This window comes from Aedes albopictus, chromosome 1 (assembly GCF_035046485.1).
Source record: "Aedes albopictus strain Foshan chromosome 1, AalbF5, whole genome shotgun sequence".
Lineage (NCBI taxonomy): Eukaryota > Metazoa > Arthropoda > Insecta > Diptera > Culicidae > Aedes > Aedes albopictus.
Window position 1 is genome coordinate 35,444,033 of NC_085136.1, and position 27,339 is coordinate 35,471,371.

The 27,339-nt window shown below is 44.3% G+C and overlaps 2 protein-coding genes across 5 annotated transcripts in view; both read left to right on the top strand.

Annotated features, from left to right (window-relative positions):
* The window catches only part of LOC109428515 (ras-related protein Ral-a), a 74,001-nt gene that overhangs the window by 32,213 nt on the left and 14,449 nt on the right, over positions 1 to 27,339 (top strand). For 3 of the 4 annotated variants that reach the window (XM_062844360.1, XM_062844357.1, XM_062844358.1), the window contains exon 2: positions 26,610 to 27,187. In XM_062844360.1, coding sequence (XP_062700344.1) covers positions 27,035 to 27,187 — 153 coding nt within the window. In that variant the 5' untranslated portion in view covers positions 26,610 to 27,034. The remainder of the gene's footprint in view (positions 1 to 26,609; positions 27,188 to 27,339) is intronic. The other variant, XM_062844359.1, reaches the window with a different exon arrangement.
* LOC134288257 (uncharacterized) lies at positions 20,034 to 26,713 on the top strand. Its single transcript, XM_062852532.1, has 2 exons — positions 20,034 to 20,961; positions 26,610 to 26,713. Exons 1-2 carry the CDS (start codon positions 20,034 to 20,036, stop codon positions 26,711 to 26,713), a joined length of 1,032 nt encoding a protein of 343 aa, XP_062708516.1.

A 27,339-nucleotide genomic window follows, 5' to 3' on the forward strand; every position in this document is an offset into this window, starting at 1 on the left:
TGGACTCTTTGGCCATCCTTCTTGAATGTACTTCGAAATCAGCTGTAGTGTGTTTACTAGACTTGGTAGCTTTCTGAAGAGAGTCAAACGACATTGCATTGGTAGCTTGCTTACAGTGTCTACCAGGATGCTTGACATGTCTTATTCAAGGATAACTGCAGTTACGTATTCTTCTTCTGGTCAAGTACTGCAGTTGATGAGCCTGAAAAAAATGTCCGCACAGCCAAAGTCGTTTGTTGACACATGTTCAATCTTGAAATCATAGTACAGGAGTATTAGTGCCCATCGTTATATTTAGCTGGTTTGGAGTGTGTAGAGAAATTCCTTTCTTGGGTCCAAAAATCAATAGTAGAGGCTTTTGATCGGTATGTAGCGCGGAACTTCGTTCAAGTAAATATTTATGGATTTTTGTAACAGCATATATACACTAGAGCAAAACTCTCCTTTTCCGATTGACCGAAACTTGTATCCGCTGGAGTAAGTGTAAGTGTTCTGGGAGCATTTTGGATTCCAGTGATAGATGCATCTGCTGTTCCAATTATCGGTAGCTTGGGGGTCGAGTTAACAGCAGGTTGGACTGGAGAATCCTCTTCAATTCATCGAAAGATTGCTGGCATTCAGAAACCACATTCTTGCAATCAGCCGATCAGCTTGTTGAGAGATTCTGCATGAGATTTCCAGTACTTTCCGAAAACAGTCAGGTCATAGATAAACGACCGTATTCCGGGGATATCTGCGATCAAGCTGTCTATCAAACGTTGAAAGGTTCCTGGAACTGACTTGACTCACGGTGCGAGTATGTTGAAACGGAACAATCCTCTATGAGTGTTGATAGTGGCTTCTTGGGTTCATCATCTACTTCGTCGTGCAGATATGCATCGGATTGATCTATGATGCTGAATACCGTGTTTCCGAGTTGCGAGTTCTTTGTCGAAAGTTCGTTTGTCCTTGGATCCAATTTAGTTGCAGATTACGTCGATCGGAATTGACCAGAGGTTCAAAAGTGCAGTCAATTCGATGCCCAGAAAGTTGAGATCCGGAAAAGATGTTACGAAAGATTTCGATTACTTTACAACGCCGTTGATAGTTGCTTCACATGTGATGTGAACTCGCCTATTAGATCCAGAGGTTCGCCGGATGCATTGACAGTCTTAATCGAAGGGTGCTTTGCTTCTGGCTAGTTGAGCTTCTTCCAGGTTGACTCGGAGACCACTGCGATATCGCTAGCTGAATCCAATTGAAATGAAACTGCAACTGCATTGACGGTAGTCGTTCCAAACTTAATGGCCCCCTTATGGCCAGTCCGGTTACACGTCTTGCATTGATGTGTAGAAAACAGGCAATCACGAACAAATTGCATTTTGTCGCATTGTGAACATGGGGTCTTCTCTTTCGTCTTCATCAAATTCGACTGAGGCTTACCGATTTTCTTCTACGATACCGCACGAACCGATGGCTTCAAGCTTGATGGCTGCTCGATCGATCATCGTTGTGTCCGCTTTCAAGTTCACGATTCTTTGAAATTTGTTGATCTGTGTTTGAAGAATTACCAGGTATTTCACAGTTTCGCCTTCAATGCGTGATAGGAGTCGAGCTCGGATATCTGCATGCCAAGGAACTTTCAGTCCGCAGATAAAAACCAGATACTTGAATTGGTTGATCTTGCAGTTCTAGAATTCGAAATCTTCCACCGCTCTGTTCACCATGCTGCCCTAGTTTATGATGTCATCAGCTTCGGACTTGACTGGCTGCAGCACTGGAACCGTCTATGGAAATCGAGGATTGAATGCCAAATATCTTTTAGAGTGGTGAGATGATTTCGGCAAACTGCAGATCTTTAGGTTACTTCGGAAGCATGTAATTTACGTATCGGCTGTGGGATGTGGTGTGCAGCTTCCTTAGAAGAAACCGAACCTTGGCGGCATCATCCATATTTTTAGCGTAGTTCTGGAAAAGCTCCGTATAACGGGAAAATCACTTTTCAAATGTAATCCCGTTGTCTGGATCGAAGGTGAATTCCCTGATGTTGGTTGACAGTGCTTCTAGAATTTACTCGATGTTCGTGGGAGCTAGAGCGGCCAGTCGCGTAAGAAGTTAAGTGATTTGCAGAATCCCTTCTTGCAACTCGTTGACCTCTGCCGGTATTGCAGGCATTCTTCCGCTTTTGGGTTCTTGAACGCTTTGGAAACGTATGGTCCAAAACTTCTCAGATTGGAATTGGAATGACTACCCTAGCCAAGATCACAGGGTTTGACGGTATTAAAGTGAAGGACGTTAATTATAATTCTTGTAATGAAAATATCACCTTTAACACTTTAATGCGCCTCCAACGGTTCATTGCGAACCGGCTGCTACAGATGGAGTATGGCTGATTTATCAGAAATGCTCGATAAACAGGAGGGACCTGCTAGGGCTCAGTAGTTTCTATACTCAGAAAACAGTTCCAGTCGGTTGAGTCGGGAAGATTTGCGAGAGTCGTTGTGAATCATAATGAAAACATTTGTGCTTTGTGACGAATCTTGGGATCTTTCTGGAGTCAGCAGACTTGGAATTGTTGTCTGGGCTTTCCACTATTCGGTTAATTTCAACAATCAATTCAAATATGCAACAAATAGTAGTATCTCGTGTATTCAAATTGCTCATTCACAGTGCTGACATTGTATTTACTTGTGATTAATATTCATCTAAATTTTCAATATCAGTATTTTTATATGTGATAGTTGTTTTGTGAGTAAACCCTAATAATTTTTTAATGTCTAATGAATGATTAATAATGTTTTCTTGCCATATCAATCTGAAATAACTAAGAAACCGAAACCAATAGTGCGAAAGTGCAGCATTTAATAGTGCTTGCTTATAGATTCGAAGCCAACGGGTGATCAAGACTCAAGACTTAAGACTTAAGACGCATACTTGACGAAATCGACAAAAACTGACTACTTCGTCCTTGACTAACGTAGCACACAGTTATATATATGGGCTTTGGATCAATATTGTCTAGGGAAGAGTGTCTTCTGAGGGCCCTCTTGTTTCAATTGTTGCTAGTGTTGTTAAAACATATTTATATATATATATATATTACTTTATTGTATTTTTTTCTGATATAACAGCATTAGATTAATGGGTGCGACAAGAGTGCCCATCAAAGCCGTTTGTCCCTGGATAATTCAATCTTATAGCCAACGGCTTCCTCAATGGCCGACTGGGTGCGTGCTTTGGGTGGCGGATTTAAGCAAAGGAAGGGGAATCATACTTCGATTGACTTCATCGGATAAAGTGCCATCCGATAAGCGTTCTTGTGTGAATCACCTTCCATCGTCTCGCAGTCAAAATTGAATTTAATAAAGCGAATAAATGTTAAAAACAACTTAATTATTAAATCAATTGTATTACAGATCTGTCCTCATTTCGACTCTAAACATCATTTTCATTACTGTATTAGTTTCAATATTTAGTTATAAAGTTTAAGAAAAAGTATAGCTACACATGATTGCGACACGACGTGGACCACATTGAGGAAATAATTAGTCGATATAGGGTAGTTGGACCATTAGGGAGGGGCCTCTATTTTGGGCATCTTTCTGCTGCTGCTCGGCCGGTTGTACTGGTTGGCCGTATTTCTTTTGCGCGGTGAGATATTTGCATTATCTATCCAAGCACGGGAATTTGGGTCAGTTGGTTCGATGTTGATTGGGTTGTGACAGGGGGATGTCCGAGATAGTTGCCACTGCCCAGATGGTTCGGCATCCTAATCAAATGTTGAAATTTTTAAAGGCCCAGCTATGCTGCAAATACAATTTTTTTTATTTTCTTGGAAATATAATTAATATTATTCATCAAATACATTAAATTATGATTGATATTCGTGACGATTATTTTTCCTGTTTGATCACATACACACAAATACTAAAACAATTACTGCTATTATTCATAACACAAACACTATACACATAAAAATTACTAATCAATTTTTCCTTCTTTGTTGCATGGTTCGGATCCTTGCGGAACATGAACGGTGCATGAGCACAAGCTTTTTCAGATTAACATATGGATGATCTTCGAAAGACAACCAGAAGCTAACAAACACAATCTATGGGGGAAGTATCATCGACATATGTAAGTAAACAAATGTAAAATACTCTCCATGGAACCTGAATTCTAAGCGTGCAAAGGTAAATAACTAACATACGGCGGGAAACAAGAATTTATCAGAAAACTAAGTGGATGGGAAATCGTACTTCGGTTTTTCGCATTGTAAATGAAAATTTAACTAACGTTACGCGTAGGTACGAGCGAATAACTAGTTTTCAAGTAGTTTTCTTCTTTTCAAAAGCTCTAATTCTCTTTTTTGCAAATTTGTGGAAGTTTTTTATCTCGTCGAATTTTGCAGCCGAATAGCATTGATATTTTCAAGTCCATACTAACTCCCGGCGCGAGTTGCAACACTTAATTTTGCTTTAGTTCCGAAACTAACGCGTGATCAATAACATAAAATGCTTTGTTGACGTCAATGCGTCTCGACTCGACGAAAACTAATTACCTACTTCTTTGACTAAGCTGGACAACATTACTTATGCATGACAAGGAAGATAATTTAACGTTTTTAAATGTTGGTATTATATGAAAAGTGAGGGAGTGACATGTTTTCTACAATAAAAACTAGTAGGACTGACAGAACAATTCGAAGATTTAGCCGTATATTGCCAGGATCTAGGAGCGAATTCTGTTAGGTGTAAATGATTAATGCGTTATCAATGAGATCAATTAGTCTGGACATTTTGGACGAAAATTACTACTCATCTTAAGTAATATTCTGCAATAAATGACGCAAAAACATTATGACCAGCAATTACTGACATAATGAACATAACAAATTAATATAACACTTCAATAGAGTAGAGACTACATATTTGATATGGGGCAAAACAGTAACGCTACTTAAGTTTGGGAATCTAAGGCAACTAACTGACAAACTGACAAGGACCTAACATACAACATGAACCTTACTACAGAAACCAATTTCACACTTTCTATCGTATTTACATTATTGCGTCTCAAGTCTAGTCCAATACCTTTCCCCAACCTATACCATTACCCTTCCGATGGTGTTCATGTGGTCCGCACGGACTATTACGGCCATTACCCCTCCTTGATCTTCGGCATTGGATTGACTTGCGCTCTTATTGCCCCACCAACTGCTGCAAAATGAAAATGAAAATGATTGGAATTGGAATGACTTGACAAGGCTTCGTTCAGCAGATTGAAGAGATTTCTGGTAGGCCTTGCGAGTCGAACTGGAAGCCCCAAATCTAGCCGAACGTCGTCTGTTCCAACTCTTTCTGAGCTTAGCCAGATCAGAGTTCCTCTTGTGGCCTTCTCAGACCGCAGAGGGTGAGCTTCTTCAAAAGCTTCCATGATGGAGGCCGTTGTAGTATCAACGGCAGCATCTGATCTGAATCCCTTGGAGTGTCAATGGATGGTGAGTATCCATGATATTTGATCGTACCAAACTAATGAAGAGATTCTAGTTATTTGACCGGAGATTAATGAAACGTGAAGTTGGCGAAGTAACATTCACGTATTCAGAAAAGATGTAGCGATGGTCAGATAAAGATACTTCATCTGACACATGTCAATTAGTCAACTCGTGACAAGTTCTGCTAGAGCAAAGGGTTCATTTTTCATTTATTTAGTTAATATCAAATTCATGATAATACTGAATCAACAATTTGCCGCCATAATACTCGATTTGCAGCTGCAGCTCTCCAACGTCGGTCACGCCCAACACTCGCCAGATCACGCTCCACCTGGTCCGCCCATCGTGCTCTCTGCGCTCCACGCCTTCTTGTACCAACCGGATGGTTAGCAAACACCAACTTTGCAGGGTTGTTGTCCGGCATTCTTGCAACATGCCCTGCCCACCGTATCCTTCCGGCTTTGGCCACTTTCTGGATGCTGGGTTCGCCGTAAAGTACAGCGAGCTCGTGGTTCATCCTTCTCCGCCACACACCGTTCTCCTGCACGCCGTCAAAGATCGTCCTTAGCACCCGTCGCTCGAAAACTCCGAGTGCTTGCAGGTCCTCCTCGAGCATCGTCCATGTCTCGTGTCCGTAGAGAACCACCGATCTTATTAACGTCTTGTACATGGTACATTTGGTGCGGGGGTGAATCTTTTTTGACCGCAGTTTCTTCTGGAGCCCATAGTAGGCACGACTTCCACTGATGATGCGCCTTCGTATTTCACGGCTCACGTTATTGTCAGCCGTTAGCAAGGAACCGAGGTAGACGAATTCTTCTACCACCTCGAAAGTATCCCCGTCTATCGTAACATTGCTGCCAAGGCTTGTCCTGTCTCGCTCAGTCCCGCCTACCAGCATGTACTTTGTCTTAGCCACATTCACCACCAGTCCGACCTTTGCTGCTTCACGTTTCAGGCGGGTGTACTGTTCTGCCACCGTTCCAAATGTTCTAGCAATAAAATCCATGTCATCCGCAAAACATACAAATTGGCTGGATTTCGTGAAGATCGTACCCCGGCTGTTGAGCCCGGCTCGTCGCATAACACCTTCCAGGGCGATGTTGAATAGTAGGCATGAGAGTCCATCACCTTGTCGTAGTCCCCGTCGAGATTCGAATGAACTGGATAGTTCACCCGAAATCCTTACGCTGTTCTGCACACCGTCCATCGTTGCTCTTATCAGTCTAGTCAGCTTCCCGGGAAAGCTGTTCTCGTCCATAATTTTCCATAGCTCTGTGCGGTCGATACTGTCGTATGCCGCTTTGAAGTCGATGAACAGGTGATGCGTTGGGACCTGGTATTCACAGCATTTCTGGAGGATTTGCCGTACGGTGAAGATCTGGTCCGTTGTCGACCGGCCGTCGATGAAACCGGCTTGGTAACTTCCCACGAACTCATTTACTTTAGGTGAAAGACGACGGAAGATGATCTGGGATAGCACTTTGTAGGCGGCATTCAAAATGGTGATCGCTCGAAAGTTCTCACACATTAACTTGTCGCCTTTCTTGTGGATGGGACAGATTATCCCTTCCTTCCACTCTTCCGGTAGCTGTTCGGTTTCCCAGATCTTGACTACTAACTGGTGCAGACAGGTGGCCAACTTTTCCGGACCCATTTTGACGAGTTCTGCTGCGATACCGTCCTTACCAGCCGCTTTGTTGTTTTTGAGCTGGTGGATGGCATCCTTAACTTCCCTCAGCGTGGGAGTTGGTTCGTTCCCGTCCTCTGCTGCACCAACATAGTCATTTCCTCCGCTGCCTTGGTCCTCCGTGCCTACAGTCTCTTCGCCATTCAGGTGCTCGTCGAAGTGCTGCTTCCACCTTTCGATCACCTCACGTTTGTCCGTCAGGAGGCTCCCGTCCTTATCCCTGCAGATTTCGGCTTGCGGCACGTAGCCTTTGCGGGATGCGTTGAGCTTCTGGTAGAACTTGCGTGTTTCCTGTGAACGGCACAGCAGTTCCATTTCCTCGCACTCCGCTTCTTCCAGGCGGCGCTTTTTCTCCCGGTAGAGACGGGTCTGCTGCTTCCGCTTCTGTCTGTATCGCTCCACATTCTGTCGGGTTCCATGCTGCAGCATTACCGCCCGCGCTGCATCCTTCTCCTCCAGAACCGCTCTGCACTCCTCGTCGAACCAATCGTTTCGTCGACTCCGTTCTACGTACCCGATAGTGCTCTCGGCTGCGTTGTTGATGGCTGCTTTGACTGTACTCCAGCAGTCCTCTAGAGGGGCCACATCGAGCACACCCTCGTTCGGCAACGCTGCCTCGAGATTCTACGCGTATGCGGTGGCGACATCCGGTTGCTTCAGTCGCTCTAGATCGTACCGGGGCGGCCGCCGGTAATGTACGTTGTTAATAACGGAGAGTTTTGGGCGCAGTTTAACCATCACCAGGTAGTGATCAGAGTCGATATTAGCGCCACGATAGGTCCTGACGTCGATAATGCCGGAGAATTGCCGTCCATCAATCAGAACGTGGTCGATTTGCGATTCCGTTTGTTGTGGTGATCTCCAGGTGTAACGATACGGGAGGCTGTGCTGGAAGAAGGTGCAACGAATGGCCATGTTCTTGGAGGCGGCGAAGTCGATGAGGCGTAGGCCATTTTCGTTCGTCAGCTGGTGGGCGCTGAACTTTCCAATCGTCGGTCTGAATTCCTCCTCCTGGCCTACCTGAGCGTTTTGATCCCCTATGATGATCTTGACGTCGTGGTTTGGGCAGCGGTCGTACTCGCGTTCGAGCTGCGCGTAAAATGCGTCTTTGTCATCATCAGTGCTTCCGGAGTGAGGGCTGTGCGTGTGCACGTTTATTATGCTAATGTTGAAGAATCGGCCCTTGCCGCAACTCTGGTAGATGGTATGATTACCTCTAAACGTTCGCACCATAGATCCTGTCCAACACACCTCCTGCAGCGCTACGATTCCGAACCCGCGGTCCTTCAGTATATCGGCGAGTATGCGGGTGCTCCCGATGAAGTTGAGAGATCTGCAGTTCCACGTACCGAGCTTCCAATCGCAAGTCCCTTTTCGTCGCTGTGGTCGTCGCCATTGGTATTGGTTCGCATTCTTCTCTTGTTGATTTTCCGGTGCTAGTCTTTTTTACGGCTGGCTCGCAGGGCCTGACACCAACCCACTAACCCAGGGAGCTGGGCTTACCTTCCCGTAAGCTACGGGTTCTGCATTGGCATTTCCTCCAACTACAGTGCTAAATAGCTAGGCTCGAGCGCCAGTCTTCGCCGGGGGTGGTGTTTTTAATGGGCGCCCAGGAGATAATATTTTACCTGAGCTTCCACCCCAGCAAAGGGTTATAGACGTTAGAACTTGATGCATTTGATGGCAAAGTGCGTTTAATTGACAACTTGAGAAATAAATGTGTGAAAAAAGTTGATGGGATTCGAACCCACGACTCCGTATCGCTAGTCCGGCGCCTTAACTGGTTAGCCACAGAGCAAGTCACGATTTTGCGGAATAGCAAGTCAAACTGGATTCAAAGCTCCCCCCTAACCGGGTCCGTCTTTCACAATTTTATCTTTCCTTCGGCTCTTAGATGTCAATCTCGCGCATTCTCGTGGCCAATGAGCTACCAGTTTGAGCGTATTGTTTTTAGAATGTTGATATTGAAGCTCTACTGAAAGGGTTCATTCAAATATTACGTAACGCTAAGAGGGGAGGGAGGGGGTCTAGCGCTGTGTTCCGCTTCATAAAAAATTTCGAAATCTCTCATACAAAATTTGTTACGTGGGGAGGGAGGGGGTCTAAAATTGCCAAATTTTGCGTTACGTAATATTTGAATGAACCCAAACATATTTCGTCACTGACCACATGATCGAAGGCTAGGGTGGAGCATCGAATCCAGTTTGACTTCATCAATTGTGATAGCACATACATTTCTGTTGATTAGTTTAGAGATGAATGTAGCAACGGTTGCGTTGTTGGCAAGCACACATGCTCGAGGCATAATACGCGAGTTTGCCATTTCATTTTCGCTGAAAATAGCAAACACTGGGTTTACATGGTTTCCTAGATAGAAATTTCCCTTACGAAAGTAATGTTCTTGGATTAAATCCTACACATTTATGTGATGAACCGTTTTATCTCACTGGCACATTCAACTACCTTTTCCCCTAAAAGCCACCCAACCAGAAAATTATGACAAAGCTTTTCCACCAAGAATTCAAACCTGAGATCTCGCTGTCACTTTGGCGCTCCAGGATGAGAACTGTCCATAATCGCATTTACAATGATATATACCATTGTAATTGTTCCGCCTCGGTCTTCTGGCTGGACCCACCTAGCGGTGGGAAAAATGTAGATTTTGAGCTTTACGACTTCCTCCGACTTCTGGTAGGGTAATTCGCCAATTGTTGAACGGTTAGTACCGGCATTTTGGTTTTCGTGTGTTTTTCCGTGCATAATTCCACTTTAGTTGAAAAATATCTAGTGAACGTCTAGATCTACTTATTCCTTATACTGCCCATTGAATTTGTATTCCCTTAAATTTCATTTTCTAAGAGAAAATAGAACATTTGTATGGGAAGTCTGTAACCCAAATGTTGAACGCTTCCTTAAGCTAGCTCATCCTAATGTTGGACGGTTCTCGCCAATTGTTGAACGGTTGAAGCTTTGTTCGTAATTGATGACGTATAACCCGACATCAACCTATCATTCACCTGTTTTTATTTTGGCCACCAAACCCAACATAGACACGACAGTTACCCGATGTGGGTCCAACAGTGGTCCAACATTTGATAAAAAATGACCCGACTTTGACCCGACATCCGATATTTTTTCACTCTGGCGGATTTTTTCCGGTTTTTTGTGTTTTTTGCCCAGCTAGTCCGAGCTAGTGACAATTCATTCAAATGACAAAGAATCGCACATTTGAAGAGAGCTCAGGTGGACTGAAATCGGTTTAAAAATAACTAGATGCAAAAATGGCTGAAAAGATTTGATTAGAAGCGAAAACGACAGAAGAAAAGTACGCATTTTAAAGCCCCTGAAACTCTTCTGGAAACCCATGGGACCCACTCAACCCCCAAGAACACTCATGGAACGACCCTGAAAACCCTTGGATTGCTCCTGAGCCTCGTGGAACGCCTTGAAATACTCCTGGGACCCCCTAACACTCTTAATTCCTCTTGAACACCTCTGAAACGTCCTTGAAACAAATTGAAAACCACTGGAATCTTTCTGAAGCCCACTGGAACACCCCTATAACATCCCTGGAACGCCTTTGAAACCCCACGAAATGTACGGTTAGGTAAGCTGAAAAAAAAATCTAGCAGTCATGCTAACATCGTAGGTTATGCCAGTGTTCAACAATTGGATCATGGATGCATAATGATAGTGTGATAAGGAAAATATTTTTTTTCAAATTAAATTACAATGAAAATGTCATTTTAAACAATGTTAAACTGTTAATGACATCCTTCCAGTTCTTGTAACTATGGTGTGCCTTTGATATTTGTGGTCGATTTGCCCGCAAAGCTTAGTTCGTAACAGCAATTTCTTAAAATTAATCTTAAGAATTGTGCAGTTTTCGTATCATCAGCGGTACAAAATTTTCAATCAATTTTTTTGACGAAAAATACGTATAATTTTGTAACTTAATTAGAGCAATATCGTAACCCACATGTATATGCTTCTACATCATACGTTTACGTTGGATGAAAATTACTTAAGTAAGATTTATAATAAAATATTCAGAAACTGTTCAACATTTGGGTAGTGTTCAACAATTAGCGAATTACCCTATGTAATGACACACAGCAGCGTGAGCTTGAACAAAAGTCGCGCGTTATCGCTTCTCTTCTCTCCGGTAGTTTCTACCAATTAGACTCAAACGCCAACGCATCAGCGAAGCGCGGTAATTAGCTACCTGGAAAGGCTTTTCTACAGCCGAAAATCAAGCGTAAATTTAGTTTGAATTTTATAATTTCCTTTACGTCTGCAAGAAGCACGTGGTATCGAAGTCTAAAGACTTCGGGGTAGTTGCAGTATCTCCTGCCATGCCAGTTCGCTCGCCTGACGATGATGTTGATTATGGGCGGGGGTGGTGGAAACCTTGAAAGTAAAACGACCACGACGACGACGACGAGGAAAAGCTATACAGCGACTCCGAGCTCGCCCAGGTACAGAAGCGAGGGCAAAAACAGGGGCAAACAGAAACGAAAGAAAAATCAATACTATCCGCGTGGCTTTCGCTTTTCACTGTGAGTTGTAAGTAAGCAGTAGTATCACTGATTGGGCGCGACGCATGTTTTGCTGGGCGGGTGTCGCCACCTCACCCAGTTTGGAAAAGTGAGTTTTTGCCTTTGTGACCATGTTCAATTAATAATTCTTCAGAAGAAACTCTTGAGTGACGTGTTGAACTCCAATTGATTTTGAAGAGGTTCTGCAAAAACCGCGATAAAACCAAACTAGCTTAAATTTGATTTTATGATGGTTCTAAGGAACTCCGGGAGTACTTTTGACTTGAAAATATTACTTGAGACTATTTTTTGTTCGAATTGTAATATCTACGTATGAACCTAAATTTTCTTTACAACTATTACAAATCAGGCCAAACATGTCTAAAGGTCCAATCTGCAGAAGAGAGGCTCTCTTTGGTTTCTCTCTCTTTCGTTAATATCTCAGCTGTTAATTTGTATTTTGATTATCTCCTTGCATTGAACGATGGTCAAAACAATCGTCTTTTGATTTGTACTGCAAAAATAGTTGAAAAGTGTACCATTACATTGCAATATTTGAAAGAGAAAGTGAACAAAGAGAGTCTCTCAAATGCAGATAGGACCTATTGAAATGTTTGGCCTGAAATGCTCTACTTCCGCTCGCAGTCCGCTGGGTTTATTAAGTTTCTGTGTTTATTTAAAAAAAATCCACTCGTCATCATCATCATCAGCATCGCAAGTCGTCTTCGAAAAACAATAGACACTTACAACGACGATGTCAAGCAACAGATAACTATCGCGCATCACGGCTCGACGATGGAAAAGCTTCAGCTTTCACACATTACCACCGTCCGTCATCAGTGCTCACTGTCGAGCCGATACCCAACCTCCACGCTTCCCCATCAACCATCTCTGATGGGCGAAGCGAAGAAAGGACGCCACCATCTGCGGCAGAGGAAACCCCTGAAACCATCATGTGACCTTACAGCCAGCCAGCTTGGTCGTTGGGCTCCACTGTTATTGTTTGACTCGACTCGTGTCTTGGAGCAGAGCGCCCCTTCACCCACTGGCGCTGCTGGGCTGGTGCCTTCTCCTTTCAGTCTCTTGGGTGGAATTCCCCTACTCCGCCAAGCGACTGGATGTTTAATTACTTTATTACTCAATGTCTCGCCCCCTTCTCTTCCGCCGGCCGATGTTCGCTCTGCTGCTGCTGCTGCTGCTGTATTGGAAGACTCGGATGACTGAGTTGCCGGTTGCATCGGGCGGGAGGCACCGGCAATGAATTCAGCTCTGAGGGAGATTCGAGCGCGACTTGAGTGAGTGAATGTGCAAAGAATGCGTCCGTCGTCGTTGTCGTCATCGTTACCGATGGGAATGGTGGTCCGTCCGCGGAGGTGATTGCTGGTTCGCTGATAAAGAATGACTCATTCGCTCTTGGTGCAGTTCAGTCATCAAGTTGAGCTGAACCGGAAGAAGTATGTACATCATACAAAGTTGCATTTTATATCAGCAAATAATTCAACTTCATCAAAAACCAGTAGACAACAGCCAAAAGTCCAACTGTTAACACATATTCAATACAGCTCAGTCTATGTAATATAACTTACACAAAATGACGTTAACAGTCCTTATGTTCTCATCTTAACACGATTTCATCATGAAATGATACATTCGACCATTCAATCGTCATATTTCGCAACCCTTGACGCATACAATCTGACATAACCAATTTTCTTCTTGACATCTCGCTACTAACATGCTTCGAAAAGCTTATGTAACAATGTGTAAAAGGGACTGTATGAAGTTTTACGATCCGATTTTTATGTCCTCTTAGGGGAGCATTAAATGGCGCCACAGTACCTTCCCGGTTTTAGATTGCCTCCGCATTTGGCATCATTATTCTGATTTTACTGTGATGATGATGATGATGATTGTGTACCACCATCAGCGCAAGGATTACCTATGGCTGCAGAGTCATACCGGAAGGGAATGATCTACCTGATGGTTTGTTGTAGCAGGGTGAGCTAAATTCACTGGAAACCTTCGGAAGACGATGGTTGTTATCTCGTGAGAAAGCCTGGCCACCCCATGAACATTTGCCCAGAAACCAGTTCATTTAGCTTCCTTAGGCTACCCCTCCCAAAATCCCAAATATCATGTAATTAAAATATAATTAATTTATATAGTTGACAAATTACCTGATTTTACCTGGAATAATGAATATTATTATTATGATACCTACATATATAGAATTTTAATTGACCTACATTACAATAGTCCATTTTACGAGCTGATTTTATGAATGAATTTTGATAGGAGGTAGCGTCCAATAACCCGTGAAAACCAATATCATCATCAACATTGTTGTCACTTCGTAAAATGGCTCATTACAACTTTATTTACCTGAACAGCGCTGAAGCAAATCTCGCGCTTAGTATCATACGGGCGTATCTACAATGATCGATTTCTCCTCATCGATTTTCTCTTTGTTTAATAACTTGGCCGGGAAATCATTTGTGGCTGTTTTTATTGTTTTAGATGCTTGCTCTAGTCGTCCTTCACCGAAACACACCGAGAGATCATTCGAACATTCAGCGTATTTCCCGGAATAATCCGAAGAGAAAATCGATGAAGAGAAATCGATCAATGTAGCTACGCCCGTATGATACTGAACGCGAGAAATAGTTATTAGGGGTACTCACTAAACAATTTCATGATTTTGCGAATGAAATATTCAAAGATTGCCTTGGTGATCGCGACGTTCAATCAGTTTAATCAGTTTACGCAGTTAAGTGAATCCCCCTATTATATTAAAGTTAGCAAATAATACTGAAACAAATGGAATATTAGTAGTGAAAATACGAAAATAAAACAAAACACAGAAACTAAACCGAATTTTGATCTTATAATTTCCTGCATTTAAATTAACCGAACTGAAGAATTACGGAATCAAAATTTGTTATGGTAGATCTTACGCCGTAACGCACCATTATAAGGTGATCTACCCACGTTACGGGTTACATTATTCTGATTTTACTGTGTGCACAAATTAAATGAAATAGTAGCTAGAAAGCTTTTAAGATGTAGTAATGCTCAGTGTGTATATTCCATACAGCCTGTCCCAGAAAGTATATGAACAAATTTTCAGTGAGAGGTCAACCCTATCCTCGCGGTCTCTCTTTTCAGAGAAGCATAAGCTTCCTCCACTGCCCTACGATCGATGTCGATGAGATCAATATCATCGTCTGCAAAGCCGAGCGAGGAGCATATGTGATAGTTTGATGATAGTACCATTCCTCTGCATGCCTAATCGCTCTTTCGAGTGCAATGTTGAATAGTACCTAAATTTGAAAAATCATCACCCTGCTTCAAACCACCCAAGGTCACAAACGAAGTAGACACTTCGCCTGCAATCCGAATGAACTTCTGCACAAATTCATGCTGGCCTGCTTACTCTCACAGAAAATTTGACATTCGAGCGATGCCGAAACCTCTCAAACGTCATACATCGTGTGAGAGTAAACAGGCCAGCATAAATTCGTGCAGTAATCCATACTTAATTTTGATCCATCCAGCGTTGCGCGTATCAGCCTAATTATTTTCGCCGGACAACCATGTTATGACATTATCTTTTTTTTTCTCATTTCTTTTCAATGAATCGTAAGGTGCTTTGAAATTAATGAACAGATGGCGATGTTGGAATTTCATTTACTTTGGGCCGACGGGCATCCTTGATATTTTGGCAGCACTGCACACTCGGCGTGGTGCCTTGCGCTAGAGACAAAACATTCTGTTAACAAGTTTTTCAATATAAATAAAGCACACGCGTTTTTCGTTCGATCATTTTTTTCGTCGTTTTTAGTGAACTAGTTTGTCCTAATATCGTTTGCTTCCACCTGGCCAATAGGTTTTGGGCCCAGGCACTGTCGGAAACTAGTTGGTTCGCGGGAATATCGTGTCGGTCCGTCGGAATTTACCGGGAAAAATGTTCGAGCAAGTAGTCTTAGAAAAATTTGGGATCATAACTGACGCCTGTGGTAGTACAAGGTTATGTTGCTGCTCGGTGAAAAAGGCCTAGCGGACATCGTGAAGACGGATGCACCTGCTGTTCCGTCGAAGGATTGTATTGGTTGTCATTGCGGGATGGAATTGCCCAATTGATCATCGGCGTGGCACTGGAAGACTCCCAGTTATGCCATGTGATGGAAAAATCGACCGCCAAGGAGATGTGGGATTCCCTCCAACAACATCACGAGCGGAAGTCTATGTCGGGGAAAGTTTACCTGCTCCGTCGGCTGATTTCGTTGCGTTTGTCTGACAAGGGCAACATGGCGGATCACCTGTCGCAGATCACCGAGCGTGTCCAAGTGGACGAGCAGGCCCCATAGCGAGGTGAATTTTCACTTGACACAATTTCTGTCAGGCCTGGGTGCTTTAGGTGGTATCTGCACAAATTCGGACCTACAGGTTCTCCTATATGTCCGGAGTGGGCAGACTGCGACGAGACCGCGGAGCATGTGCTCTTTGAATGCCCACGCTTCGTGGAGCAAAGGTCGAGTATGCAGGAGGTATGTGGTAGGTAGATATATCACTCCCGACAACATTGTTGAAAGGATGTGTACGGGGGAGGACAAGTGGAATGCCGTTTCTTCCACGGTATCTCGAATCGTCCTTGAACTACAGAGAAAATGGCGAGCCGAACAATAGCTAGTTGAGTTGGCTCCCCCTCCCCATCCAGGAGCCCAAGTAGCCAGGGCCCGAGTCTCCGAAAAGAGCGAACAACTTAAGACGGTAGCAGGTGGAACGCTTACCATTAAAGTGTACTTATCCCCCTTCTCGAAGTCATCCCTAACGGGCGTACCGCGAAGGTAAGGAAGAGAGAGAAAGAGGTTTTAGTGTCGACCCTACATCACCTGAGGATCCACCTCTCGGGTATCTGTAGAAGCAGATTTCCTCTTTCTATAAAAAAAGAAAAAAGATCACCATGCTCGTTAACCGGCTCGTTGGAATCGGCGAGAAGCTGTCGGGCCAGTGATTGATCGCCATCATCCTTTCGAGCCTCCCGGAAACCTACAATGTGCTCATCATGTCCGTGGAATCGCGGGCGAAAGATGAATTGACGTTGGATTTTGTCAAGGGGCGTTTGTTGGAGGAATGGAGACGCCGATGCGAACATGAACAGCACTCATCGCTTCACGACGAGTCTGCCCTACAGGCCGCTAAATCAGTCGCCAAGACGAAATTCAAATGCCATTATTGCGGAAAGGAAGGACAATACAAGCGGGATTGCCGGAAGCTCAAGCAGGACCAGCAGTGGAAACAGAGTCCAGGTTTCGGAAAGTAAGGTGGCAGCAGTCGGGTTTCAAGCCGGGTTGATACGAGCGGAAAACCGCAGAAGCTAAACAAAGCGGAGTCGAATGGACAAATTTGTTTTGGTGTGCGTTCAGTTGCGGCTGGTGACGTTTGGTTCCTCGACTCCGGCTGCACATCGCATATGACCGGAGACATCTCGAAGATGGACGTCGTTGATTCTTCGCACCGGGAACAAATACGCCTGGCGGACGGGAACAAGGTCTTCTCCGAAGGTATCGGTGATAGACAGCTTCAAGCAGATGACGGAAAAGGTGGATCTGTGGATTTGAAACTGTGAAAGGTTTTGCACGTACCGGTTTTGACAAACAACCTGCTGTCCGTCAGCAAGATAGTTGATGAAGGGTACGAGGTGGTGTTTGACCACCCGGAACTGGAACCCGGAACAGGAACTTGTACCAGCTGAAGCTTCGGAGTGAACATTCGCTGCAAGTAACCGCTCGCCACCGAGAAGATTGTCAACAGTTGTGGCACCGTCGCTTGGGGCACCGCAACCCAGACGACATCAGCGTGATCGTGTGCGAGGACTATCATGCTTGCCCTTTCTGAAGCAGTCCCAGGTGAAATCAAAGGAAGTGCTGGATTTTGTTCACACAGATCTATGTGGCCAGATGGAAGTTCCGATCCAAGCGGTAACCGTTATATCATGACCATGATTGACGATAAGAGCCGTTTTTGCGTGGTCTACCTGTTGCAACGGAAGTCGCAGGCCGTAGAAAAGATCCAGGAATACATCGAAATGGTCCGCACACAGTTTGGGAAAGTTTCGAAGGTCATCCGATCGCAAGAACGGAATCGTCCAGCAGCTGACTGCCCCGTACTGCCCACAGCAGAACGGGAAGGCAGAGAGAAATAATCGTTCGCTTATTGAGATGACGCACTGCTTGCTGTCGGAGGCCGCCCTGAACAAGGAAGTGGCATCCCTATCCCACCAATGCAATGTTTTCGTAGCCAACATAACCGAGGCTCAAGCGTACGGCTCAAGCTGACAACCTATCTTTCAGCACAGCAGCATTGTTTTAATGCTGGGTAAGAAAAAAAGAAGACCATAACAGTCCCCTGGGCCTGAATCAGAAGTATTGGGATGAAGCGGTATGTACGGCCAACTACATCCTGAATCGTGTTCCAGCTTTGGCCACCGGAAGGACGCCACATGAACTGTGGTATGGGGACAAGCCGAGCTACCGCCACATGAAGGTGTTTGGCTCCCCGGTCTTCGTGCACGTGCCGAAAGAGCGCAGAAAGAAGTTGGACCAAAAGACTGTTCGTATGATTTTTGTTGGTTATGCTGAAGGGAGGAAAGCGTACCGTTTCCTCAACCCCGATACGGACACGGTGGTGATAAGTCGGGACACAAGGTTCGTCGAAGAGCTGGCGGGAAACGAAACCATCAAAGAAGTCATGCGCGGTAAGGAAACCGAAATCGATCCAGCAGTCATTGTGGTTTATCCGGATTCAAATCTCAGCGAAGAAGAACAAGAGGATCGGAATAGTGTATCCGACGAAGAGTTTCTCTCGGTAGAGCGTGGAAGTGAAGAGTCGGACTTGGTAGGTTTTCGGGACGATGAAATTCGTCCCCGTTCCCACCGACGCAATAAGGGAAAGCCGCCGGTGCGACTCATCGAGGAAGAGAATGCCGTCTGTGCGCAGGAAGAGTCCGAGCCGTCATCATATCAGGAAGCGGTGAGCTGTTCACAGAAGAAGATTTGCTTGAAGGCTATGGAGGCAGAACTTGCTTCACACCGAGAGCTTGGATCATGGACGCTGGTGGAGCTGCCACCAGGGAAGAAGGCCATTGGCAGCAAATGGGTGTATTCCATTAAGCGGAACGAGAAGGGCGACGTTGTTTGGCACATATCGCGCTTAGTCGCGCAGGGTTGTGGCCAACGACCCGGTGTTGACTTCCAGGAGGTTTATGCACCTGTTGCCAAGCAGGCCACGCTTACAGCCCTGTTAGATGTTGCAAGCCAGCGTAAACTGCATCTCGAACATTTGGATGTACGGACTGCATATCTTCATGGCGACCTCACCGAGGAAGTTTTCATGCGTCAACCTCCGGGGTTCGCTGTACCACGTCGAGAACAAATGGTTTGTCACCTACACAAAAGCGTCTATGGACTCCGGCAATCCGCCAGATGTTGGAATAGCCGTCTCGATGAACTCCTTAAGAAGATGGGGTTCAAACAGAGTTTGGCTGATCCCTGTCTGTACAGATAGGAGGTAAGAAGGTTGTTGGAAAAGAAATCAACATTTTCGCATATGACGCGGGTAGCAATAATAACAACAGCAACCGCAGCCGCATCGCACACCAGCGACCTGTCATGCGAGTGCCATCAGTGAAACTGAGTGACTTCCAGTGAGTGCCCCACGAAGGAGTGAGTGGCCCGTTCGATCATCATTGCCGTCATCATCATCAACGCTCCAGAATTGTACTGCGAGTTCGCGACCTTTCTAGAATGCGCTGCGCGCGACTTTTCTAGAACGCGCGGCGCACTATAAATATGTGCATAGTGCGCAATGGAACTTCAGTTATGTTTCAACCAGTGCGCGAATATAATCGTGAATGTTTAGTAAGAAGTGAACTGTAAATTCAAGTAGTGCTCGAATAAAGTGCCTGTAAAACTTGCCTAGCGTTTTGCCTTCTTACGTTCCGAAACGTGTTTTCTGAACATTTGGTCCTTCGAGCCGGATCGTGCAGATCCAGCAGCAGAAGGCTATAGGCAAGTTCGCGTCGCGTTCAGTTTCGCGTAGTCGAGTGCAGTCGTAGAAGCTAGCGTTCGCGGGGCTATACAACGCGAAGTAAAGTGAACTTCCGTCGAGTATTCGGTAACAGCGCAGCTACAGTGTGCGACAGTGCTTTCGGTGCGCGTCAGTCGTCGGTTGAACCACTCAGACACAAGCAGCTGAGGTATTCAACGGCGTCACCGGCCGGCGGCATATCAGTGACCCTATTGAACGACGGATTATCACAGCTCTCGGCATGGCGTCAGAACTCAAGCGACTGCGTGGAGTGATTCTTGGACGATTGACACGAATCGAGGTGTTCATCCGAGATATCGACTCCAAGTCCGGCCTGACTGAGGATCATATTCAAACGCGGCTGGAGATCATCGACCAGTGTTGGGCTGAGTACAGCACTGTACAGAACAACATCGACGCAGGTGAAGACATCGACGCTGAAGAGGAGGAAGAAAAGCGAGCTGCATTTGAGGAGCGATGCATCAACGCAAGGGTTGCTTTGCGGTCCGCCCTTAGGAAAATGCAAGGACAAGGTGCTAGTCGTAGCATCGAGCAACCGTTGCTGGCTGTTCAGCTTCAAAACCAACTGCCCATTCCTCAACAACCAGTGGCTGTGCGATTGCCAACGTTGGAGTTGCCTACCTTCGGTGGTTATTACATGGACTGGCCAGGATTTAGGGATGCATTTCAGGCACTCATCGACAGAAACATGCAGCTGTCCAACGTGCAGAAGCTGTTATACCTGAAATCAACCCTCAAGGGTGAGGCAGCTAGCGTGTTGGATGCGATGGACATCACCGACGTCAACTACCAAGTAGCCTGGGATCTATTAGTGGAGAGGTTCGAAAATCGTCGCGTGATTAAGCAAAAGCATTTGAAAGCGTTGTTCACCATCAAGCAGGTACCAGAGGATTCACCGAGGGAGCTGCGTCGTTTGTTGACAGAGTTTCAGCGAAACGTCAATGCATTGAAACAGCTTAATGAGCCCACTGATGAATGGGGCACACTTCTAGTATACCTCCTCACCAGTAAACTCGATGGAAGCTCACGCCGCTATTGGGAGACCCAGATCCAGGATGACGAATCACCAACGTATGAAGAGATCGTCCAATTTATCAACAGAAGGTGCCACACATTGGAAGCACTAGAGGTTGAAAAGGGAAGACCCTGTAAACCTACAAGAACCACACAGCTGTCATTGACTGCAACAATGTCAGTAGGTTGCCGTATTTGTCAGAGTCACCGATATCATAATTTGTGGAAATGCAATGCATTTATGACCATGAGTCCAGCTGTCAGGAAAAGACACGTGAGGAAGATGAAGTTGTGTTTTAACTATTTGTCGCCTAATCACTACGTCAATAAGTGTAATTCAGGTGGATGTAAATCATGCGGTGAGAAACACAACTCACTACTCCATGGTTTGGTTCCACCGAAACACCAACAGCAGCACGAAGGGCGTCTGCATGACCAACAGCCTAACCAATCGAAGCATGTCTCACCATCATCAAGTGCATTCCCAGTTACAACCACAGCTATGCTCTGTACTCACAAGCTAAATGGAAGGAAATTTCCACACCACCTGATGTCAGATCAAAAGTCATTCAATGAAACCAACGAAGCCGATTTGAATCTTGCAGAGGAAACACCCAATCTTCGTATCAAGCTGTCGCAGCTTGATGGAAAACGTCGTCAACGGAGATGTAAAATTTTGAAGGCGAGCCTTCAAGGCCGGCGGTATGTTGGAAAAGAAATCAACATTTTCGCATATGACGCGGGTAGCAATAATAACAACAGCAACCGCAGCCGCATCGCACACCAGTGACCTGTCATGCGAGTGCCATCAGTGAAACTGAGTGACTTCCAGTGAGTGCCCCACGAAGGAGTTAGTGGCCCGTTCGATCATCATTGCCGTCATCATCATCAACGCTCCAGAATTGTACTGCGAGTTCGCGACCTTTCTAGAATGCGCTGCGCGCGACTTAGAACGCGCGGCGCACTATAAATATGTGCATAGTGCGCAATGGAACTTCAGTTATGTTTCAACCAGTGCGCGAATATAATCGTGAATGTTTAGTAATAAGTGAACTGTAAATTCAAGTAGTGCTCGAATAAAGTGCCTGTAAAACTTGCCTAGCGTTTTGCCTTCTTACGTTCCGAAACGTGTTTTCTGAACAAAGGTGTACGTTTTGATTTATATTGATGACGTTGTGGTTGGATGCGAGGATAACGGCCTAATCAACGAAGTATATGCTGAATTGAAAAAGCACTTCGACATAGTTTCGATGGGAAATATGAAATACTTCCTTGGGCTTGAGGTAAGGAAGCATCATGGTTCTCCACAGGTTTTATCCAGTCTTTAATCATTTACATTACTGGCCTATTTTGGAAGTATTGTGAAATGCTCAGGTGTCCTACATAATCACTTGGCATAAGCTTTTCAACTCGTTTAAGTCGCAAAAATACCTTTTCTGCTTCTAATTGCACGTACTCGTGTAAAGGTAGCAGATTGAGAATCGCATCTAAAGCTTTTGATGGAGTGCTTCGCATCGCTCCTGGACGCAAGACGTTGAATTTGTGCAAGCTTTGATTGCGTGGTAGCTTGTTCTGTTTTTGGCCACCAGACAAACGAAACATACGTCACTTTTGGGCGAATTTTGACAGTATAAATCCACATTATCATGTTTGGTTTCAAGCCCCACTTTCTGCCAATAGTTTTGAAGCATAACCAAAACGCACTTGTTGCGATCACGGACTCAATTTGAGCATTCCAGTTCAGTTTAGCATCCAGAATCAAATCTAAGTATTTGACTCGATCACTAGGATGAATTTATATCCCTCCAAGCCGAAAAGCTCTTAGGTTGATCTTCCTTCTCCTAGTGAAAGGGGCAATTACGAGTTTTGACGGGTTGATGCTAAGGCCCTCCTTAATACACCATGAATGTGTATAGTTTAGAGCCCCTTGCATTCTCTCCGAAATTGTTTCGTCATACCTTCCTCTCACTATTATGACTATATCGTCTGCAAAGCCCACAACTTCGAAACCTTTTTCCTTCAAGCTTCTTAGAAGATCGTCTATAATAACTAAGGACCACATTAGTGGTGAGAGGACTCCTCCTTGAGGGCAACCCTTCGTTGCCCTTACTGTTATAAAAGAACTTCCCAGCTCAGAGGTGATTCCTCTTTTTGCAAGCACAGTATAAATCCAATGAATGATACATTGGTCGAAGTTCTTATTCTCTATGGTATGGCACGCTTCCTAGATGAAAAGGAGGCATTATCAAATGCTCCTTCTATGTTTAAGAAAACGCATAGAGCTATCTCTTTAGCTGAAAACGGTTTTTCCACCTTTGTTACTAGTGAATGAAGTGCTGTAACCGTTGACTTACCAGATTGATAAGCAAACTGGAAATGAGATAGGGGATGCTCTTTTATGTATGAAGAATTGATAAAATGCTTTCAAAAATCTTCAACAAAACTGAAGAAAGACTGATTCTCCAATATGTATTCGGATGCGTCTTGTCGCGCTTCTCCTTTTTTGGTATAAAAAGAACTTTAACAAGTCTCCATTTTGAGGGAACGTAATTGAATCTTAAACTAGCCTTGGACAACTCAATTAGTGATTGAACCAACACCGCTTCTCCGTTTTGAATCAGTGCTGGAAATATCCCATCAACTACTGCAGATTTAAAAGGCTGAAAAGATCAAAGTGCATTTCCACTCTGGCCTTAATGATGATTTCATCAGTTAAATCTGAGACGGTGTTTACTGTATTATTTGACTCCGGTGTTTACTGCATTATTTGAGTTTATACTAGGACAACCTTCACCTTCCAAAGATACAGTATCATTGGAATCCACACTTAGAACCGAACCTGGAAAATGGGTTTCCGTCATTAAATCCAAAGTTTCACGAGGAGTTTTAGTAAAACCTCCTTCGCCACGTTTCAGATTTCCCAATTCATTTGCATGATCTTTTGCAAGCATTTTTGGTAGTCTAGCAACTACAGGAGTACTGTTTATGCTTTCACATGTCAGCACTCGATTTTCTTTTAGATTTTTGTATTTCGTTGTTGTGCTCAGTCAGGGCTTTCATGTACTGAGTCCAATCTCCCGTTTGTTTCGCTCTATTGAACATTTTACGAAAAAAATTTCACAGGCGAACCAAAGTTCCATCATGACACATCTCTTATAGAAGACTATCGTATGGTGGGACAACTGCTGTTAAATGAGTTGATGATAATTTCATTTACCATTTCAGAAAATGATTACAACTTTTGGGTTGAATTAATAGTTTCTCCCATTGTAAATGAATGCGAATTCAACAATTCTACATATTGATTCCAGTTTGTCTCCCTGGGATTTCTAAATGCAGTTCTAGAATAATCTTCACCACTCCAATTGAAGATTATGTGTTTATGATCAGATAGAGAAATCTCATCTGACACGTGCCAGTTTGTAATCTTGTCAAAGAATGCAGCATTGCACAGTGTTAGATCCAAGACAATCCTAGCAATGGCTACGAACAAAATTTGTATATGAGTTATGTATAAAAAAAGAAAATAGAGAAAGATACAAAGTAGGATGAAAAAGACGGGTCAGAGATTGAACCCAGGACCGTCTACATCAGAAGCGTTAGCCATGAGACCACCAAGCCCGCCATGAATAAATCTAAATCTAGAGAGATACGAAATTACTAATAGAAAATTTTTATGTTTCGAATGGAGGAGCTCCTATAAAAATATAGCAAGCATGGTCTTTAGTACCAGATCTAGGAATTCCGCCTGTAAAACGCATAAGTACTCAAAAACGGGAAATCACTGTGCATCACCAGTAGTGGGTACCCCCAGAAATGGGGCAATCCTGCTGCGTGCGTTTACCAGTTCGTTTGTCTCGTTTCGTATCTTCTTCCGTTTGTACATATAGCTACATAAATATACAACAGTCACAAGTCGGCCGATGATGGATTCGTGACGTTCTGCCCAGGGTGTTATATTCATGCAATCTTTTGATCGATACCCGAATTGAAACTGCTCTTCCGGGTGGAAAGGAGCCATTGACGAATATCTTGATTGATACTCTTGTAATGTGATTGAATGCTAGGTTGCATTTGATTGAGTGATACAGAAAAAAGGTGATATATTTGAATGTATTTTCAATCGATAGATATTTATTTTTATTCGGGTAGTCGATCCATTTGTGTCGTTTTAATAAACACAACTTCCGGCTTTTAACCTAGATATTGCGCTACAATATAGCTTCCGTATCTTGGCTTATAAGAGGGTGGTTGCTTTGCTGCGGTACTTTTTGGAACATTGTTGTCTATTGGTTACTCGCCTTCTACCATAAAATGTATGGCTTTTATTCGTCAAGCAGCAGTTCACTTGGTTAACCTTTATTAACGACCATTACTATTTTACATCAATTATACATTTAACCTAATTGAACTCCCCTCCAGAGACCGGGCGGGATCACAATGCAATGGCTTGCACGAAATGAGCTGAGGCCGCATTCCATCCTCGCAGCCAGTGCCGTCCATTATTGGTGTTAATCATGCGTTGGAAAGCCATTTAGGAGGCAGAGCTGACTTTCTTCCACGGCTTCCATTCCAGCAGCAGCAGTATATATAGCCCAGAGTAAACAACGCCGTTTCAGCGTGCCTTGTGATGTATCGTAAATTAAATCCGTGATGATTTTCACAAACATTCACATCTCGTCGTCGGTTGGTCGATCCTAAAACTAACTCGAAGTTGCGGACCGGCTGGCTGCGGCTGCCGCCGTTCCGTTGTTGCTACCTAGTTCAACCGTTTGAACCCCGATGTGTCGGGCCGGGCCAGATGGGCAGCTGGTCCATGTACGCACACTTTGTATCCGACACACATGTCGGCACGGAATGGATTTTAGAACACAAACAAATTCGATCCGGCGCGGTGATGTTTGGATCGATCGTGTGCGGAAACAACGTCCGAGAGGCAGGAGAAAATTTGCACATTTCAGGTCGGGTGCCCGAATGGAATACTATAAGGTAATTGACGTCATGTCTTTATGTGACGAGAAATTTCGACGATATTTCAATACTAAAGCCAATTTTTCAAAGAAATCTCGCAGTTGAGCAGGTGTTAGAAATTTTTCAGAAAATCTTGCATTGCACTAGATAAAAAGGCAATATTTTTTTAACAAACACGTTTCTGTCGTGTTGTTTAAAGTTTTGAAGCTAGAAACTACAAATTGTTCCTTGGGATGATCTTTTGATCAAGTTTACCTAAGTCTGCACTGTCGTAGATGATCAGGATTACTAGTTATTGATGCTGCAGTGTATTCTGTGCTATATCGCAATTGGCGCTGATTTGATATTGATTTGGTTGTTGCAACCAGATGTTGCAACGATAATGTCAAAGCATCGTTGATAGAATAGATAATAAGAGTAAAGTGTAATACAATTGACTACACTTGAATTACTTTCGATCGCTATGTTTTATTTTAAATTTTTCTTCGGGTACCTTATCCACTCCAAATAGCTTGATCTGCGGTTCGATACCACAAGCACCGTTCATCTTTCCACGCCGGAGCATTTCCACAAACAACCAAAATCCACCAGCATTTCGGCACGTGCTTCGCGTGTCTGTTGATTTTCCCAATCAAGTTCCCGGGCAACGCAATTTACCCCTTACAAGATGATCGTGCGTCTCCACCAACACCTCTTCGACGGGATTGCGTTGCCCGGTGTTCATTGAACACCACCAGTTCAATGCCAATGAAAACATACCATAAATTCTAAACACTTGAACTTCAGTTTTTTTTTCTTCCCCAATTTCCAGATTCGGCAGATTCGCGTCCAAGGAAAGTGTGCGGAGATCACGTTGGTCAGGATGAACCGACGGCGATGATGACGACCATGACGCTGATGGCTGGTGTGAAGTAGTAGTCGAGCAGCACGCTGGCAGGTGAAAGAAGAAGACCACAAGTTCATCTCAACGCAAGATAAGTGAGATATTATAATTACACCCGCAACCGAGCAAGTGTTCAAGAGAGGAACCGTGAAGACTGAATGCATTTTTGACGAATTTGCGCTAATCAGCAGCAGCAGTGATATTACCTCACAAGTGTGTTACCTCGTCGCGTGATCCTGAGAGATAGCGCGGTATAGTGTAGTGTTTGTTCAGTAGAGTGCGTCTCGGAAACAGGCCTGGAAATAGTGCAAATTTACTCGGAAAGGGAGAAGAAAAAAAAAACAACCGGCAAAATGTCCAAGAAACCTACGGCGGGACCAGCGCTGCACAAGGTCATCATGGTGGGCAGCGGAGGCGTTGGCAAATCGGCACTCACACTACAGTTCATGTACGACGAGTTCGTGGAGGACTATGAACCGACCAAGGCGGACAGTTACCGGAAAAAGGTAAGACGGGGGATTGGATGGGTTTGGTTGGTCTTTTTGGGATCTAGATCCGGTTCACATAATTTTGTGAAATGCCCAGCTTCCTATTTATAGGACAGTTCTTTGGAAGTGAATATCCTGAGAATTACATGAAGAAGCTGTTCAGGAGACCC